The 16482-nt window shown below is 46.4% G+C and overlaps 1 protein-coding gene across 1 annotated transcript; it reads left to right on the forward strand.

Moving 5' to 3' along the window:
* Positions 1-1030: 1030 nt before the first annotated feature.
* MTF1 (metal regulatory transcription factor 1) lies at positions 1031-16422 on the forward strand. Its single transcript, XM_084274068.1, has 11 exons — positions 1031-1075; positions 1419-1883; positions 7293-7531; positions 8294-8425; positions 8930-9003; positions 9497-9630; positions 10446-10523; positions 11408-11510; positions 12073-12629; positions 14371-14434; positions 15436-16422. The coding sequence occupies exons 2-11, from the start codon at positions 1470-1472 to the stop codon at positions 15816-15818; spliced, it is 2178 nt and encodes a 725-aa protein (XP_084130194.1). The 5' UTR covers positions 1031-1075; positions 1419-1469; the 3' UTR covers positions 15819-16422.
* The last annotated feature ends 60 nt before the right edge of the window (positions 16423-16482 follow it).

Raw genomic sequence — 16482 nt, forward strand, 5'->3', positions numbered from 1 at the left:
GTGTGCCCAGGCTGCCAGGAGCCCAACCACATCCTGGGGTGCGTCCAGCACAGCACAGCCAGCCCGTCCAGGGAGGGGATTGTCCCGCTCTGCACTGCACTGGGGCAGCCTCACCTCGAGCACTGGGTGCGCTTCTGGGTGTCACAGTACGAGAGGGACACAAAACTATTGGAGAGTGTCCGGAGGAGGGCAGGGAGGGTGGGGAAGGGTCTGGAGGGGAAGGCTTATGAGTAAAGGCTGCAGTCCCTGGGGTTGCTCAGCCTGGAGAAGAGGAGGCTGAGGGGAGACCTCATGGGGTCTGTGGCTTCCTGATGAGGGGAGCGGAGGGGCAGCATCGCTCTCTCTCCTCTCTTTGGGGACCAGGGAGGGAACCCCAGGGAACAGCGTGAAGCTGCCCCAGGGGAGGTGTAGGCTGGGTGTCAGGAAGAGGTTCTGCACTGAGGGGGGTCTGGCCCAGGCTCCCCAGGGAAGGGGTCCCAGCCCCGAGCTGGGCTGAGGGCAGGAAGCGTCTGGACGATGCGCTCAGTGCAGCTCTGACTGGGCTGGGCTGTGTGGGGCCGGGAGCCTCCAACTAAGATTCCAGGGTTCCCGACGCCAGGCTCCTGACAGTGATTTACATCTCAGGGTACCAGGCCTGGCGCAGCCGCCCTGCACGGTGCGCTGCCCCGGGACAGCACCACGAGCGTGACGCCCGACCCCGCCCTGGCGCTTCTGCTGCCCCGTTCCAGCGCGGGACGGCGACAGGCCGGAGGGAAGGGACCGAGCTGCGAGAACCCCGGTTACTTTAGAGCCGGGAGGTGGCGGGAAGGCCGCGGGGCCGAGGCGAGTGCCGCAAGAGGCGCGATGGCGGCGGCCTCCGCCGCAGCACCCCGGGACTCCCGCCGCTCTCGGGGCTGGAAAAGGGCCCCGAGCCACCACCGAATGCGCAAGCGCGGCCCCGCCCCTTCCCGCGAAGCCCCGCGGTGGGCGCGGCGTTCCCGTCGGGCCGCGCGCGGACCGGAAGCGGAAGTGAGTGTGCTGGTAATCATGGTGCCGCTGGGGCGGGGAAGGAACCGCCACTGCTGCCGGGAGCTCGGTGAGCGCGGCGGGGCCGGCTGGAGCGCGGCGGGGCCGCGGTCTTCGGCGCCTGTGCGGGGGGGCGGTGCGTTTCTGCAGAGGTTCCTGTGACGGCTCCTCGCGGGGAGGCGAGGCGCGGCAGTACGCGGCCGGGCCGGGCGGGGGTAGCGCTGCGCTCAGGGAGGGGACGCCTTCCCCGGCCCGCGGGGCGGGGGCCGCGGCGCGGGGCCCGGCGCCTCCGCCTCCGCCGCTGCCCTGGGGCTGGGCGGCCGGCGGGAGCCGCGCGGCCCCTGCCTGTGAGCGGAGCCGGGGCCCGGGCCGGGGCAGGGCCGCCTGACCCCGCCGCCGTCCTTGTGTTGCAGATGAGTCGCTACGGTCGAACTTCACGATGTCGCGCTGAGAGGCGGTGAGCCATGGGGGAGAACAGCCCTGAAGGCAACGTTATCTACTATGAGGTGGAGGAGGACGATTTAACCCAAGATGACAATATGATGAGGTTTGCTGATAAAAACGGGCTGGTTTCTTCATCGTCTGGGACGGTCTATGACAGGACAACTGTGCTCATAGAGCAGGACCACAGCGTGTTGGAAGATGAGGAGGATGAAGGACAGTGCGGTGATCACTTGCCTTTTTTACCAGAGGGTCACGAAGAAGGATTTCACTTAATAGCAGATCATGAAGGAATGTCCCAGGGTTACGTGCAACATATTATTTCTCCAGATCAGATTCATCTAACAATAAATCCTGGTTCAACTCCTATGCCAAGAAATATTGAAGGAGCAACACTTACTTTGCAGTCTGAATGCCCAGAAACTAAGCTCAAAGAAGTAAGTAGCTAAATGGGCTTCTGAGTTTTATGCTTTTTGTGCTTTTCACCTTAAATGCTTTGAAAAAAATATATATTTTTTATTAAAACTGCTCACTGGGGGACGGGCAGAGTTTCTCTCTCTCTTTAAGCGTAGTGGATGACGCTCCATTAAACCTGCTGTTACTTGTAGCAGTAGTAATGCTTTGTGCCAATAGGTGTGACCATTTTCCAGTTGCATAATGGGTCAGCAGCAATGCTGTGAGTGTCATCAGTTTTCACTCTTAGTATCCCACTGCTTGCTTCTGAAACAGCCAGGAAGCACTTTTTGATGTGAGGTAACACACCAGGTAGCAGGAGAATACAGCACTGAAAATGCTTTTATACTAGTAGCCTATGTGATTTTAATGGTATTCTATTTATTATTTGGCTTTGGTTGAACAATTATTTCCTGGGTTGAGATAATTAAGAAGGATCTGAACTCTGTTATTCTGTGGTTAACCACATTCTTGAAGAAAGCATGGCCAAGTTATGGGTTAAATACCAGACTGTTGACAGTACAAAGCTGAAAATGCCACACTTAAAATGTCTTGTAGCTTTATAGTGTCTACTAGAGAAGCTGTGAGAAGAGGATAAGGGAAACTTTAGACTACCTTCCACTGTGTTTTGAAAGCTTAAGCCAGCCTAATTGTTTAAAATGGTGATTACCACTAATTTTGTTTCCCTAATGAGCTCTACCTGCATGCAGAGTGCTGAGGGCTTGTACAAATGGTCTTGGGGTTCTTGTTTTTTAGGTGCAAAATCCATGCAAAGATGACTGAAATACCAGTGTAGTGACAGTGCTGTGCTCCTTTTTTAGCCCTTCTGAGTTAAACAGGGGATGATCTCTACAAGCCTCTGTGCTATTATCAGCAGTGGTAGTATCAACTCCTTGTATAACTGATACTCTGTGTGAGAGAGAATTACTGAAACGAGCCCTTGCTGAGAAAGGAAGCTGGATTTGGACGCTGAATAATTTAGATTAGCAGGGAACCTTGTCGCTCGCTGAGCAGTGAGGAGATGGGGCTGTAGGTCCCACCGATGGAACTTCTGCACTGAGGTCTGGTCAGTGAGCCCACTGAAGTCCAAGGAACTCCTCTTGCTCTGTTTTCTTTCCTGGTAGAAGCTGCTGGATCTTACCTTCTTAACTGCTAATATGTTTACATTTTTGTCCATCAGTCATGTCAGTACTTTCTTCCCTTTTTATAGGATAAGGGCCTCACTATCTGTAGTGACAGAGAACAGTGTGTGTAGCTACACCAGTGTTAAAGACTGCACAAGCAATTAAATGCATTTTATTCCTCCTTCTTTGGAAAAAAGGCTTCTAAGACCTGGCATTCCCTAACAAAATCCTTTATTGGCGTTTATTTTTCATCTCTTTTTAATTTTTTTTTTTGAGGGGGAATTAGACCATAATTTGCATGTTGTGTGAATAAGCTCCAAGCATATGTGATGCTTCCCTCTTGTCAAAGCCCTTTTTGCCTCACTGCTTCAACTGCTTCATAAGCTGCCTAGAGATGAGGAAGGGAAAGCTCTAAAACCCCTGAACATCTGGCTCAGCTCTAAATGTCAGCAGTTCAATTCTTTGGTACTTCCAGAACATCTGTAGCAGCTCCAACACATGTGATAACTGTTTTAAAGTCTTAAATCTTCAGGTCAGTGTTAGACGTTTATGAAGCAAGAGAGGCTTTTATGCTTAATTAGCTTTAACTTCCTTTCGTTATTTTATGCTTTGCTGGTTATAATTCCTGTCAGAATAAATATGATTATAGTCTTGTATTTCAATTTTATTTTGTTTAACAATCATAGAAAAATTAGTAATTTAGGAGGAATCGCATAAACTCGAGTTAAAGGCAAACTGAGTAGCTTAAGTTGACTTTGGCATGGAGTGTCAGGCTCTGTTTTAGTCAGTCCTGTGGATTATTGGTCAACTAATTCCTACTTCTATGGTAAATGCTTAATTAAGGCTCTTCTAGCTTCCCTCTGGCACATCTCCTTGGGTGAGGCAGCGCTGTCCTTTGCAAAAGGCGCATGCGATGCAGCTGCACCATTGTATCTGAAACCAGTTGCTGCTGGACACATCTGTGGTTTGTCCTGTTGCTGCTGTGTTTCTTTCCTGTCCTTGTTTGTGTGTGGCAATAGTCTTGAGTACTTGCTGGTCTTTCATGGTCGATACCTATGTAGTTTTATGTGTATAATCAGTGCTTATTTGATGTACTGACATTCCTAATGTGAAAAGAGAATTGGATGCTTTGTGTTTTATGCTGCGCAGGACACAGCAGTAGTATTGCTTCTGACCATGGTATCCTGCACAGAATAATTTGTGCAATTAAAGCTTCAGCCTTGGAGAAAAGGGGGGAGCACTGCAAGGCCTTTGTCATGGTTCGGGCTTTTAAACTGAACCTGTTACTGCCACCTTTCTTTGACGTTGTGCATCGGCAGCCGGGAGCCAAATCCTTAATATATATTTAATATTCTCCTTTCGCTTTCTAGACGGAAATATAAACACCTAGAAAGCTTAGCAGGCAGCTTGCTTGATTTCTATGTAGTTTGTGGCTGTGTGTTATGGAAAGGGCTGGGGAGGGTGGCCTGTAGTACAGTATAGAATCATAGGATGTTGGAAGGAACCTTTACAGGCCATCTGGTCCAAGCCCCTGCAGTGACAGGGACATCTTCACTAGATCAGGACACTCAGAGCCACATCCAGCCTGACCTTGAATGTTTCCAGGGGCTTCCACCACCTCTCTGGGCAACCTGTGCCAATGATCCACCACCCTCAGAGGGAAGAACTTTTTCCTGACACCCAACCTAAATCTCCCCTATTCTAGTTTAAACCCATCACCCTGCATCCTGTCGCTCCATGCCCTCAGGAACAGTTCTTCCCCAGCTTTCCTATAGGCACCTTTCAGGGACTGGAAGGCTGCTATAAGGTCCCTCTGGAGCCTTCTCTTCTCCAAGTTGAACAAGCCCAACTCTTTCAGCCTGTCTTCACAGGAGAGGTGCTCCAGCCCTTGGATCATTTTTGTGGCTGGGGACTCAGTACCCCAACTGTTACAGCCCTGAGATGTGTGCTTCAGACCCCAGTTCTGGTGTTACTGGGAGTGGAAGCGTGCAATGACCCACCCCTTGTGTGCCTTGGTTCTCGTGTTCTTGATGTAGGATCTAGTAGTAGGTGTTCTTAGGAGGAGAGGCTGAGTGCACACAGCTCAGATTGACATGTTTAAGGGCTGTTACTTTGTCTGTTTGAAAGCCAAGCTGAAGATAGGTTCCTTCCTTGACCTGCAGCACCGATGTGACCTTCAGCAGTGCCAACAACAGTTAGCATAATGAGGAATGTGTCCCAGATCCTTGCTCTTGTGCTATTATAGGACATGAATGGGAGACAACTTCTGGACAACACCCAGACATGTTTGAGAGCCATTTGCAGATCTCATGATGGTTTTACTGAAGCCTGTTGTTTCTTTCATTTCTGTGATATTACACAAAGCATTAATCAATTTACTTTATGGAAGGATTAAAAAATATAGTCCTTAATTAGGCACACCAAAATGTGGTTTTGGTGTTACTCCTTTAACATATCTGCCTAAATTGCTGCTACTCTTGAGAGGAACAGGACTCCAAGTAAAGTGATTTTGTGCTTGTGTGACATTAGATTAAGCATCTCATGTTCTTGTCTTGGCTTCCAAGACATGGTAGTAAAGACCATGATTATCAAATGTTCTGATGGTTGTATATAAATTTAGAAAAAAAGCCAGTTGTTGAGTCAGGAGATAGTAGAAACCTGTGAGAGTTACATACAGGTTATGTATAGGTTGATCTGGTACTCCTGGTGTCAGTCCACCCCGTTCATTGTCTGGGTGTTTTTGAAGCCTGTCTGAATCCCTGCCTAAGCAATGACACTACACTGAGCTATGTGCTTTGTGCCTTGGGAAAGAGGAATGCTTCTGGCCTGTGTGCTGATACTTTCCTGCCCAGTTGTTGTAGTACTGTGTCTGTAAGGTCCTGCTCCTCTGAGTTTGCATTGCCTTCCAAATTGGCATCTTTTGGACTATTCTGCTTCTTGCCCATCGACCATCAGGTCCCAGGTCTTCCCTTGAGCTCTGTAATCACTTTTACATGGTAAAACTTCTCAACTGCAACAGTCAAATGAAAGCTGTCAGTCTGGTAATTAATGATAGATTTATTTAAGCATATCAGATGGCTTATTCCTTCTACTTCACAGGAGAGATTGAGATTTAATTAAGCGTTACCACTTGCATGTTGGAAGTTGCTACGTGGCCTTTTTCTGCCTTTCACACAAGCTGGGATGGCTCCCAGGTCTGGTTGGATGTGAAATTGCTTCCTGGGGGTCTAGCTAGCTGCCTGAGAAATCTGGGACACTTGCCTTTTGATGTAAAAGCACCTTGTTTGATGCATTACACTTCAGGCATCGACTGTTTCGTAAACACGGGAGAACAAAGCCCAATGGAGCCTGGTTTTTAGATAAAACAAAGTCGTAAACAGACTGATGGTTAGGCACAGGAGATGATGAAAACTGTAGTTCTTGTTGGAGGTGTTAATGGGAACTCAGGACGTGGGGCAGTGCTTTGGAGGGTTGGGTTGTGAAGGGATGTTTTCCATTGGTGTTTTCTTCCACAAATAAGCAGCTCCGCTAGAAGCACCCGAGTGCTACATATGGAAATAGCAGTAGCAGGTAGGTTTGATAAGCCTCTTTGTGTCCTCTCCAACTATTTTATCAGATTTTTAGCTAGAAACATATTGAATTACATTTTTCCTTCTACTCACAGAATCACAGAATTCCAAGGTTGGAAAAGACCTTTAAGATCATCAAGTCCAACTGTCCCTGTCCTGTGCTAAACCGTATCCCTAAATACCTCATCTACCCTTTTTTTTATACACATCCAGATGGTGACTCAGCCCCTCCCTGGGCAGCCTGTTCCACATCCCTACAACTCTTTCAGGGAAGAACTTTCCTCTCACATCTGCTCTGACCCTGCCCTGGCACAGCTTGAGCCCATTGCCCCTTGTCCCATCTACTGTCCCCTGGCTGAAGAGACCATCACCCATCTCTCTACAACCTCCCTTCAGGTAGTTGTAGGTAGTGATAAGGTCTCCCCTCAGCCTCCTCTTCTCCAGGCTAAAAGTGCTTGAGTCGATTACTATTGTATAAGATCAGTGTGTTTTTCAGTGTCTGCCAACTCTGTCCTCGCATACTGCAGCTGAAATACTAAATTATCTGATAATTAAATGGCAATTAAAATTTACTCTTTTTTTTGCCTTTGGGTTTGAAATCTCTTCTGTCATCTTTGATATTTAGCTGCAGTTCTACCCCTGTCAAGATTCCAGAAAAGCCTAAAAAATTATGAAGTATAAAGCCTTTTTTGTCTCTTAGGTTAAGAGATACCAGTGCACCTTTGAGGGCTGTCCACGCACCTATAGCACTGCTGGAAACCTGCGCACTCACCAAAAGACACATCGTGGGGAATACACTTTTGTCTGCAATCAAGAAGGCTGTGGCAAGGCCTTTCTTACCTCCTACAGCCTCAAAATCCACGTTCGAGTGCACACGAAGGAGAAGCCGTTTGAATGTGATGTGCAGGGCTGTGAGAAGGCATTCAACACCCTGTACAGGTAGGAAGTCTCTGCCTCTTCATCTGGTAGATGTGGCAAGTTGCCTCTGCTTTTTGCTCCTGTCTGAATATTGTTACTGTGCTGCTTCCAGGTACAGATAGGAATATAACTACCCACCCACCCCCAATATGTGCAAATGCTATACCAAGAGCAGGATAATAGAACCTGTGATAACCTGCTTAGCTTGGTTATATCACAGTGGTATTGAAGATGGTATAAAACCAGTTCACGGATTGGTTTGATCACAGAATCGTAGGGGTTGGAAGGGGCCTCCAGAGCCCATGGGGTCCAACCCCCTGCCAAAGCAGGGTCCCTAGGACAGGTCACACAGGTTGGTGTCCAGACGGGGCTGGAATCTCTCCAGAGAAGGAGACTCCACACCCCCTGGGCAGCCTGTCCCAGGGCTCCCTCACCATGAAGAAGTTCTTCTCCATATTGGTGTGGAACTCCCTGTGCTCCAACTTGAGCCCATTGCCCCTTGTCCTGTCCCCACAGACCATAGAAAAGAGGCTCACCATTTCCCCCTCTGTCCCACACTTGAGATATTTATAAACATTAATAAGATCCCCAAATGATGATGACTTTAGAAACAATATTGGTTACTCTCAGAAGCTCTTACCTTCAATTCAGAGTACATTACACCCTTGATAGTGTCCTACATGTTTGAATGAATGGCAGGCTTGCCTCAGGTAGGGGCTGTCTCATCCTAAAGAGATGAGACATAAGAGGGATTTTTTTTGGATGTTTGGTTTATTTTTTTAGGCTGAAAGCACATCAGAGGCTTCACACAGGGAAAACATTTAACTGTGAATCAGAAGGCTGCAGTAAATACTTCACAACGCACAGTGACCTGAGGAAGCACATTCGAACACACACAGGAGAAAAGCCATTTCGGTAAGTTGCTGGGTGACAGTCGTTACTTCTGTGGGGCCCCCTGTGCCAAAAGGCAGCTGTTAGTGTCCTGAAAGAAAAGCTGTTCTGAGGAAAGAAGTGAAGGTGGCCAGTGTTTGAGCACGTTTGTTCTACATCTCCCTCAGTTGCCCGTAAAAGTGGGTGAAATGACCTGACTTGTTTTCACAGACAAGAATGAAGAGTCAAGCTGTTTCTTTAAACATAAATGTGTGCCACAGTGAGTATGGTTATAAAACATACTGCTGTTTCAGTGCTGGCATGCTGTGGAGGACCCCCCCAAAATGCTGACTTCATGCTTGAATTTTAAAGTTGTGTTTGGAGCCCTGCTGCTGTCTGTAGCATCCATTGTGGCTGGTGGGAGGTACCTGGTTGCTGACACCATTAGACCTGCTTTCCAGAGTCCTGACCTGTTGCAAGGCGTGACCCAAGGCTCTAAGGAATGCAGAAAGCAGCCTGATGCTAACTCTTCCGTGATGCCTCTTTCAGGTGTGAGCATGATGGCTGCGGAAAGGCTTTTGCTGCAAGCCACCACCTTAAAACACATGTTAGGACACATACTGGTAAGTCCCAAGGGGGTTGTTTTAACTGATCTGATTCAGTTTATACTCTCAGAATCCCACTATGTATTTATACTACAATATACTATGGGTGTGACACCAAGCTGAGTGGTATGCGTGAGGGAAGGGATGCCATCCAGGGGGGCGTTCACGGGCTGGAGGAGTGGACCGACACCAACCTCCCTAAGTTTGTCAAGGCCAAGTGTGAACTCCTGCTCCTGGCTGAGGGCGATCCCCAATATTCCATTTATGCACTTCTATTTGTGCTTGATGGGTCTTGAATTTAATGTGTGCTTCCCAAATGTATTGGTAACGATGCATAGAAATTAAATGTGGTCTTGTGTCAGGTCAGGGGGTAAAAGGGAAGCTTTTATCAGCAAGACTTCCAAGAATGCTGAGTGCATGAAGTGACGTTATACAACATTAGCACTCCTCTGTATTCTAAAGGTATGTATCTTGTATAGTAAGCTTGCTATATGTTTTGTGCCACCCACAGGGGAGAAACCTTTCTTCTGTCCCAGTGACGGCTGCGAGAAGACTTTCAGTACACAATATAGTCTCAAGAGTCACATGAAAGGCCATGAGAAAGGACATTCCTATAATGCACTTCCCAATAACAATGTATGTGAGGTTAGTAGCGCTTGTTCTAACGTTTCTGCCATAGGGGGAGCTAAAACCATACTTTAGGGAAAGAAATTTGGTCTGTAGAGATGAAACATTTCAGGCTAGGATTTTCCAAGGAAATTGCAACTACTTTGTGTCCTGTCTCCCATGAAGAAACCCATGGGTGCCTCTTTTGAACCGAGAAATCAATTCCAGGTCTGAAATTGCTGGTATTCAAGGGGGCAGCATAGCTTTATTCTTGAATGTTTATAGTGTGCTGATAACAAACAGGGGATCAGTATTTCTGAAACTCCTGGTGTGGTATTTAGTTATCAACTCTTATTTAGAAAAGCTCATCTGAATTTGCCTCTTCATTTTAATCATGCTAATTTTAATACTTGGGCTACTGCTGTGCTGACAAGCATGCCAGGTATTGACACAGGTTTATAGGCAGTTATATATCGTCATCATCATGCTTTCCCTGTGGATTCTGATGTCTTTAGTCAATACTGTGTAATAAATATGTGAAGTAAAATAAACTTTAACAGTTACTATTTATTTTATTTTCTATTGACTATTTTATTCCTATGCTAATAGAAAATTACAGGTTATTGAATCTTTTGGAAGTAACATGAAAGAGATGTTAAGAATCCTTGATAGCTGCTAAATCCTTCCCTTAGTAATACTACTCCTTTGATTTTAGAACCGAGACTTGGGTCACACACAAGTTAAAGAGATAGATCTGCCTAGAAAAAAATTGTATGGACTCTAAAAAGTGATTTAAAACCTTTCTGATTCTGGTTTTTAAATAACTAACCCCAATTTCTTTTTCTTCTTTACAGGATACAAGCCACTCACTTTGTCTGAGTGACTTAAGCCTCATATCAACGGATTCAGAATTGCGGGAGAACTCTAATCCAGTGAGTTGCTGTCCAAGAATAGACTCACCTGTAATTTGAGTTGTGGGGTTCTTTTTCCTGGCAATGTGCTTGTCCTGTCAACTAGAACACAGCAAATTAGATATGTATGGCTGGCTGCTTCTGTTTTGCTCATCCAGGCCTCCAGCAGGCTCTGCTTTTGTTTTGCTCGGGCAAAACAAAAAGCTCAGGCTTTTGTTTTGCCTGTGCAGGAGATGGATGCTTTCCCAGAATAAAGGACTTTGGATAGTTTCAGATGGGCTTGAATATGGCTGGTTTGTCCTGTGGCAGTGTGTAGGAGCTGATCTCTCCACAAAAAGCATTGAACCTCTAAACACAACAGTTCGTGCTATTTCTCTTTGGAATGTGGGAACAAAGAAATATTTCTCTCTCAGAACAGAATAACCAGGGAGAGGGATTTTCCTCCCAAATATGCAGTCCTTAATTCAGCCTGGTTTTAAAGGCTTTGCATCTGAATTTACCATAATAACGTTCTATCCAAGATATAATCTGAGCAGGAGCTATGTTGTTTCTGCTTCAGAAAAGGTTTTGCAAACAACCCAGAACAAATTAACGTCTGTTGCTAACAGTGTTACAAGAAGTAAGGGTTAAACAAAGTATGGATGCGGGAGAATGTATTTTACTTTTGAAGGACTTGTTTATTTTTGTAAAGATTTGCTTATTATGTTGGTAAACTTGATTGTGGGTAACAAAACCAAGTGAAGTGTGGTTTTACTCCAGGTAAGTGAAATATGTTGCCTTTCCTGAAGGTGGCTGGTTAACTGGAGAGCTATTTCTGACACTCGTGTGCTGCTTGAGTGCAGAGTTTATGAAGACGTGAGGCACAACATTATCTGATGTCTTCCTCTTTATTTTGTATTTGCCAGACACATGGACAAGATCTTAGCACAATCTCACCAGCAAGCATCTTTGAGTCTATGTTCCAGAGCCCAGATCATACTGCAAATCAGGACGACTCTCAGCAGACAGGTACACGTTGTGGCCGCGCTTGCTTTGAAAGCGTGGTTTTGGGCAGTTGTCTCCCTCTGCGTGCGTGTGCTTAAATGCAGTGTTTCAGACTGAGGGTTGCTGCCCCACAAGAGCCTTAAATAGCAAACAGAACTTTAACTGGGGTGTTGAGGTGGTTCTGTGTTAAAATGCATTGTGCTCAGTGCTGGTGTAACACTTGGACAGGGGAACTGTAAATGCTGTTGTATGAAGCTGACACTGCTGCCCTTGGACTTTCCACATATGTGTTGTTTCCAAGCTCCTTGGTGCAGCCACGCAAACCCGCTGGTGAAAAGGTTTCTTGGAGAGAACCTGAGGCTGAGCAACTTGTGGGTAGTTAGTATTCAGTGTTACCAGCTTCCTGAATTTGGACCTGCTTTTCCATTTCACTCTCCAGTGTAGTAAGTTTTTGAGGACTAGCCTGAGGATGTGACAGTGGTAATGCTTTACTTAACAAAAGTCCACTCAATAAGTTCATTGGAAAAGCTGTTTATTCAGATCTTTTGAGGACTAATGTATTATTTTCTTCCGTTTCTTTTGGTAGCTGCCTTGATTGAAGGCTTTAACGGCGATGCAGACTCAGTCACCGCTGTTCCGCCTTCCACAGGAGACTCGGCTTCGTTGTCTCTTCCACTTGTACTGCAGCTGGGCATCTCTGAGCCTTCCCACTCAGCACTACAAGCCTCAGCAGCACCCGCTGCTCCTTCCTCCATAGGAACCAGCTCACAGCAAGCTGCATTTGGGAATCCTGCAACTGTTTTACAATCCACAGAAGTGCCTGTTCCTCACAGCACACAGTTTGCAGCCAGTCACCAAGACTTCCTGCAGCACACTCAGACACCGCCGCAGCCCATTGTACCAGGACTTTCAGTGGTTGCTGGGGCAGCTGCCCCAACAGCATCAAGTGCCACTGAGCCCCTGCCAGCTGTAGTTCAGACTGTGCCTGTTGGTGCGAACTCTGTTCTGACCAGTAATCCAACGATAACAATTACTCCTTCTCAGAGCACTGCTATTCTGCAGTCCAGCATTGTCATGGGAGAGCAAAACTTACAATGGATTTTAAATGGTGCCACTGGTTCTCCACAAAGCCAAGAACAAATGGTTAGTATATCCAGCATTCTTCCTCCTGGAGTTCTTGCTTTTAAAAAAGGAAGGGAATCAAACCTGGAGTTACAAGATACAAACCAGGATGTGGTATTGTGTAATGCTTATAATACCAGGCCCAAAGAATTGTGGTGAATGGAGCTAAATCCAGCTGGAGGCCGGTCACCAGTGGTGTTCCCCAGGGCTCAGCCCTGGGACCTGTCCTGTTCAATGTCTTTATCAGTGACCTGGATGAAGGGATTGAATCTCCCTCAGTAAGTTTGCGGACGACACTAAGATGGGAGGAAGTGTGGATCTGCTTGAGGGGAGGGAGGATTTTCAGAGGGATCTGGACAGGATGGGCTGAGACCAGTGGGATGAGGTTCAACAAGGCCAAGGGCAGAGTCCTTAACTTGGGACAGAACAACCCCCAGCAGCGCTACAGGCTGGGGCAAAGCAACTGGAGAGCTGCTGGGGAGAAGAACCTGGGGGTGTTGGGTGACTGCAGACTGACCATGAGCCAACAGTGTGCCTGGGTGGCCAAGGCGGCCAACAGCATCTTGGCTTGTGTCAGACACAGTGTGTCCAGCAGGGCCAGGGCAGGGATGGTGCCCCTGTACTTGGCATTGATGAGGGGTTCAGGTTTGGGCCTCTCACTACAAGAAAGACATGGGGGTCCTGGAGTGTGTCCAGAGAAGGGCAACCAGGCTGGGTAAGGGGCTGGAGAGCAGCAAAGCCTCTGAGGAGCAGCTGAGGGAGCTGGGGGTGTTCAGCCTGGAGAAGAGGAGGCTGAGGGGAGACCTTATCTCCACCTACAGTGACCTGACAGGAGGGTGCAGAGAGGTGGGTGATGGTTCCTTCAGCCAGGTGACAAGTGATGGGATGAGGGGGATGGGCTCAAGCTGTGCCAGGGCAGGGTCAGATCAGACATTGGGAAAAAGTTCTTCCCCAAAAGGGTTCTGGGGCACTGGCACAGGCTGCCCAGGGAGGGGGTTGAGTCACCGACCCTGGGTGTGTTTCGCAGACTGTGGTTTAGCACAGGACAGGAACGGTTGGACTCGATCTCAAAGGTCTTTTCCAACTGTGGGATTCTGTGTGATTCTGTTATTCTGTGCAAACACATCACTGGTGCAGCCCCTAAAACAGATAACGAGTTAGAAAATGGAGAGATGGAGAAATCCAGGGTGCAGAAAGATCTTGGTCACTGCTTCTCCATGGTGACGGGCTTCTCACAGCAGGTATCAGCTTGGTTATCCCTGACAAGGCATCATATGGCCTCACAATATATGTAGGATTTAATCTATTACTTTTGTCCAGTAGAAGCGCAAAAAACTCTGTAAAGTTTTTATTTGGATGTTTTGTAATCTGGCTCTTCCTAATTTAGCCTGGTAAAGATAATGAAAATTTTTCTGGGAAAAGAGAATGTTTACTGTTCCCCAGAAAATGTGGATAGCTGAGACTTCAGGTATCTTGTCTTTGAGGATACTGTTGCCCTTTTTATACTTTTCTCAGTTGCAAATGGCTAAGAACAAAACAGCAGCAGGTACAGGCAGTATGAGCAAGCACAGCAGTCATTTGATTGTCAATAGGAATAATACTCTGAGTTTTGGGATGTTCAGAACAAAGCTAAACGTTACACTTTATTACCTTTTCTCTGTGTTCTTTGGTATGTGTGTATATTTTGATTGCAGCTAATTTGGACAATAGAAATTTGATTGGAATCAACTCATGCTTTTTTCTTTTCTTTTTCTCTTTAAAGCCACAAGTTCCAAAAGTAGAAAAGGTTTTTTTTACCACTGCATTACCAGTAGCTGGCAACACAGGTAAGCTTGGCAATGAACATGCATTTCTCTCTTTCTGTTTGTTGTGCTGTTAGCTTGGCCAGGGTTTGTGGTGATGTTTATTACTTGCAGAAATGTTGAAGACAATCCTTTTGTGAGTTTTAACCTTGAGGTTTGAAGTGCAGTTTCCTTGGTTTGTGCTGAGATCTGTCCTGTAGCAGTTGGTGTAACAACTTGTAAGATAATCAGGTTCTCAAATAAGATTTAGTATTCATGAAAATGGTATTTTAAGGGAATTTAAGAATAAAAGAGAGAAATGCAGGGACATAATTTGGGTTTTGTGCTTTTAAAGGAAGGCATGAAAGAGGCAGCAAACTCATAAACTTTATCAATTCTCTAGCAAATTGTTTTTGGTGAGCAGCATCTGTGAGGTTAATTAATGTGATACACAGCAGTAGAAGTTCTGTGCCAGAACATGCTTCCCACACAGCGTTACTGTAATGCAGAGGTGAATTAAGCAGAGTCAGAAGAGATCAGGTGAGTTCAAAACTTAAAGTTTTTAAAAAGGGAAGGATGCTGGCCAAGTAGAGCAGCATAGTGAGGAGAAAGCATGAGAAGGAAGATGGGAGAGGAAAGGAAATGAGGGAAAATGAACATAAAAACACCTGTGTTGGTGTCAAGGAGTGAGTGGAATTACTGGTGTTGTGTGTTGTCATCAAAGCTTGGTGCAGAGGGACTGGGGCATTTGGATGCCACTCTTCTTTGGTTTTTATGCTGTAAAAGTTACGCTGATTCTCAGAAGAGATGTACTGTGCTGGGTAAAGAAATGTAGATCAGGTCTCTTGTACCTGGGTTCATCAACAGAGAGTACCTGCTGCTTCTCTCTCATGTATCACCTGCTAGAGGTGTTAATTCTGCCTGGACAAGCTAACAGTTAATCTCTGCTGCGAGGTGCATCCAGTCTGATTTAACAAAGGCTGCTTGTCTCTCCCTGCTGCGAAATCCTGTAGCTGGATCGTGTTTTGTCTTTGTTTCACCTTCAGGAAACCCTGTTCAGCAGATTGGTCTCAGTGTTCCTGTCATTATTATAAAGCAGGAGGAGGCCTGCCAGTGTCAGTGTGCCTGCCGAGACTCTGCCAAGGACAAAGCCACCGTGAAGAAGGAATGTTCCTCGCCTGATTCAAAAGCTTTGGAGCAGCCAGCTCCCCAGCTGCAGCCTCAGACCTTTCCTTCCTCTTCTCCTTCGTGTGGGCAGAGCAGTCAGACAGTTAGCCCTTCAGACTCACAGACTGAAACATTAAGTGCCATGGATGTATCAGACTTCCTGTCCCTCCAAAGTCCTGAAACCCCATCTAACATAATTCCAATCGAAGCACTACTGCAGGGCGAGGAAGAAATTGGTTTGAATAGCAGCTTCTCTAAGTGAAGATGTTCCAGACTTTCCTTTGCACCTGGAGGGTAAAACCCTTCTCCTTAGAAGCAGAAACTGAAGGATCGATTCTTTTTCCTTCCTCATTGGAAGTTTTGTGGCTTATTTCTGCTTCACAGATGTCACCTTAGTGACATCCCAGGTACATCCACCTTTGAAAATCTATCTTAAAAAAAGGAAAAAAAAAAAAAGGAAAAGCTAAGTTATATATGAACTGTTTTGGCTGCACTGTCTGTCACTTTTGCTTGTCATATGTGAACACAGAAGTTAAGGTTACTTGTGTGCAAAAAGATTTTTAAAAAGAAAAAGGGGGGGGTTGGTTTGTCTCCAATTGCACATCACTTGAGTTTGGGATTAAGGTACTGGCAGTGAGTGGTCTTTGTTACAACTCCTTGGGTCTATAGTTTTTCTTCTGTCTCTTAATGTCTGATACTAACCATGCACTATGAGGGGAGCCCAGGGAGGGGATTTGCTGTAGTAGGAATTGGCATTCTCAGAGAAGATCACTTACCTGTAGCTTTATTGGAAGGTGATTGTCACATCACTGAGTTGGGAGCTGATACCTGGGTTCACTTTGTACTAACACTGTTACTAAAGCCTACAGAAATTTTTGGGGAGCTTCTTTCAGCAGAGCACAAGTACCTGTGCTTCTGATAGATCT

Source organism: Gallinula chloropus, assembly GCF_964237585.1.
Source record: "Gallinula chloropus genome assembly, chromosome: 22".
Lineage (NCBI taxonomy): Eukaryota > Metazoa > Chordata > Aves > Gruiformes > Rallidae > Gallinula > Gallinula chloropus.

Bases quoted from the DNA above. Each gene is read 5' to 3' on its own strand.
- MTF1 (XM_084274068.1), top strand. From the start codon at position 1,470: ATGGGGGAGAACAGCCCTGAAGGCAACGTTATCTACTATGAGGTGGAG. The intron at 10,524-11,407 runs GTGAGTTGCTGT...TGTATTTGCCAG, and splicing joins TGCGGGAGAACTCTAATCCA to ACACATGGACAAGATCTTAG. The intron at 14,435-15,435 runs GTAAGCTTGGCA...TTTCACCTTCAG, and splicing joins ACCAGTAGCTGGCAACACAG to GAAACCCTGTTCAGCAGATT.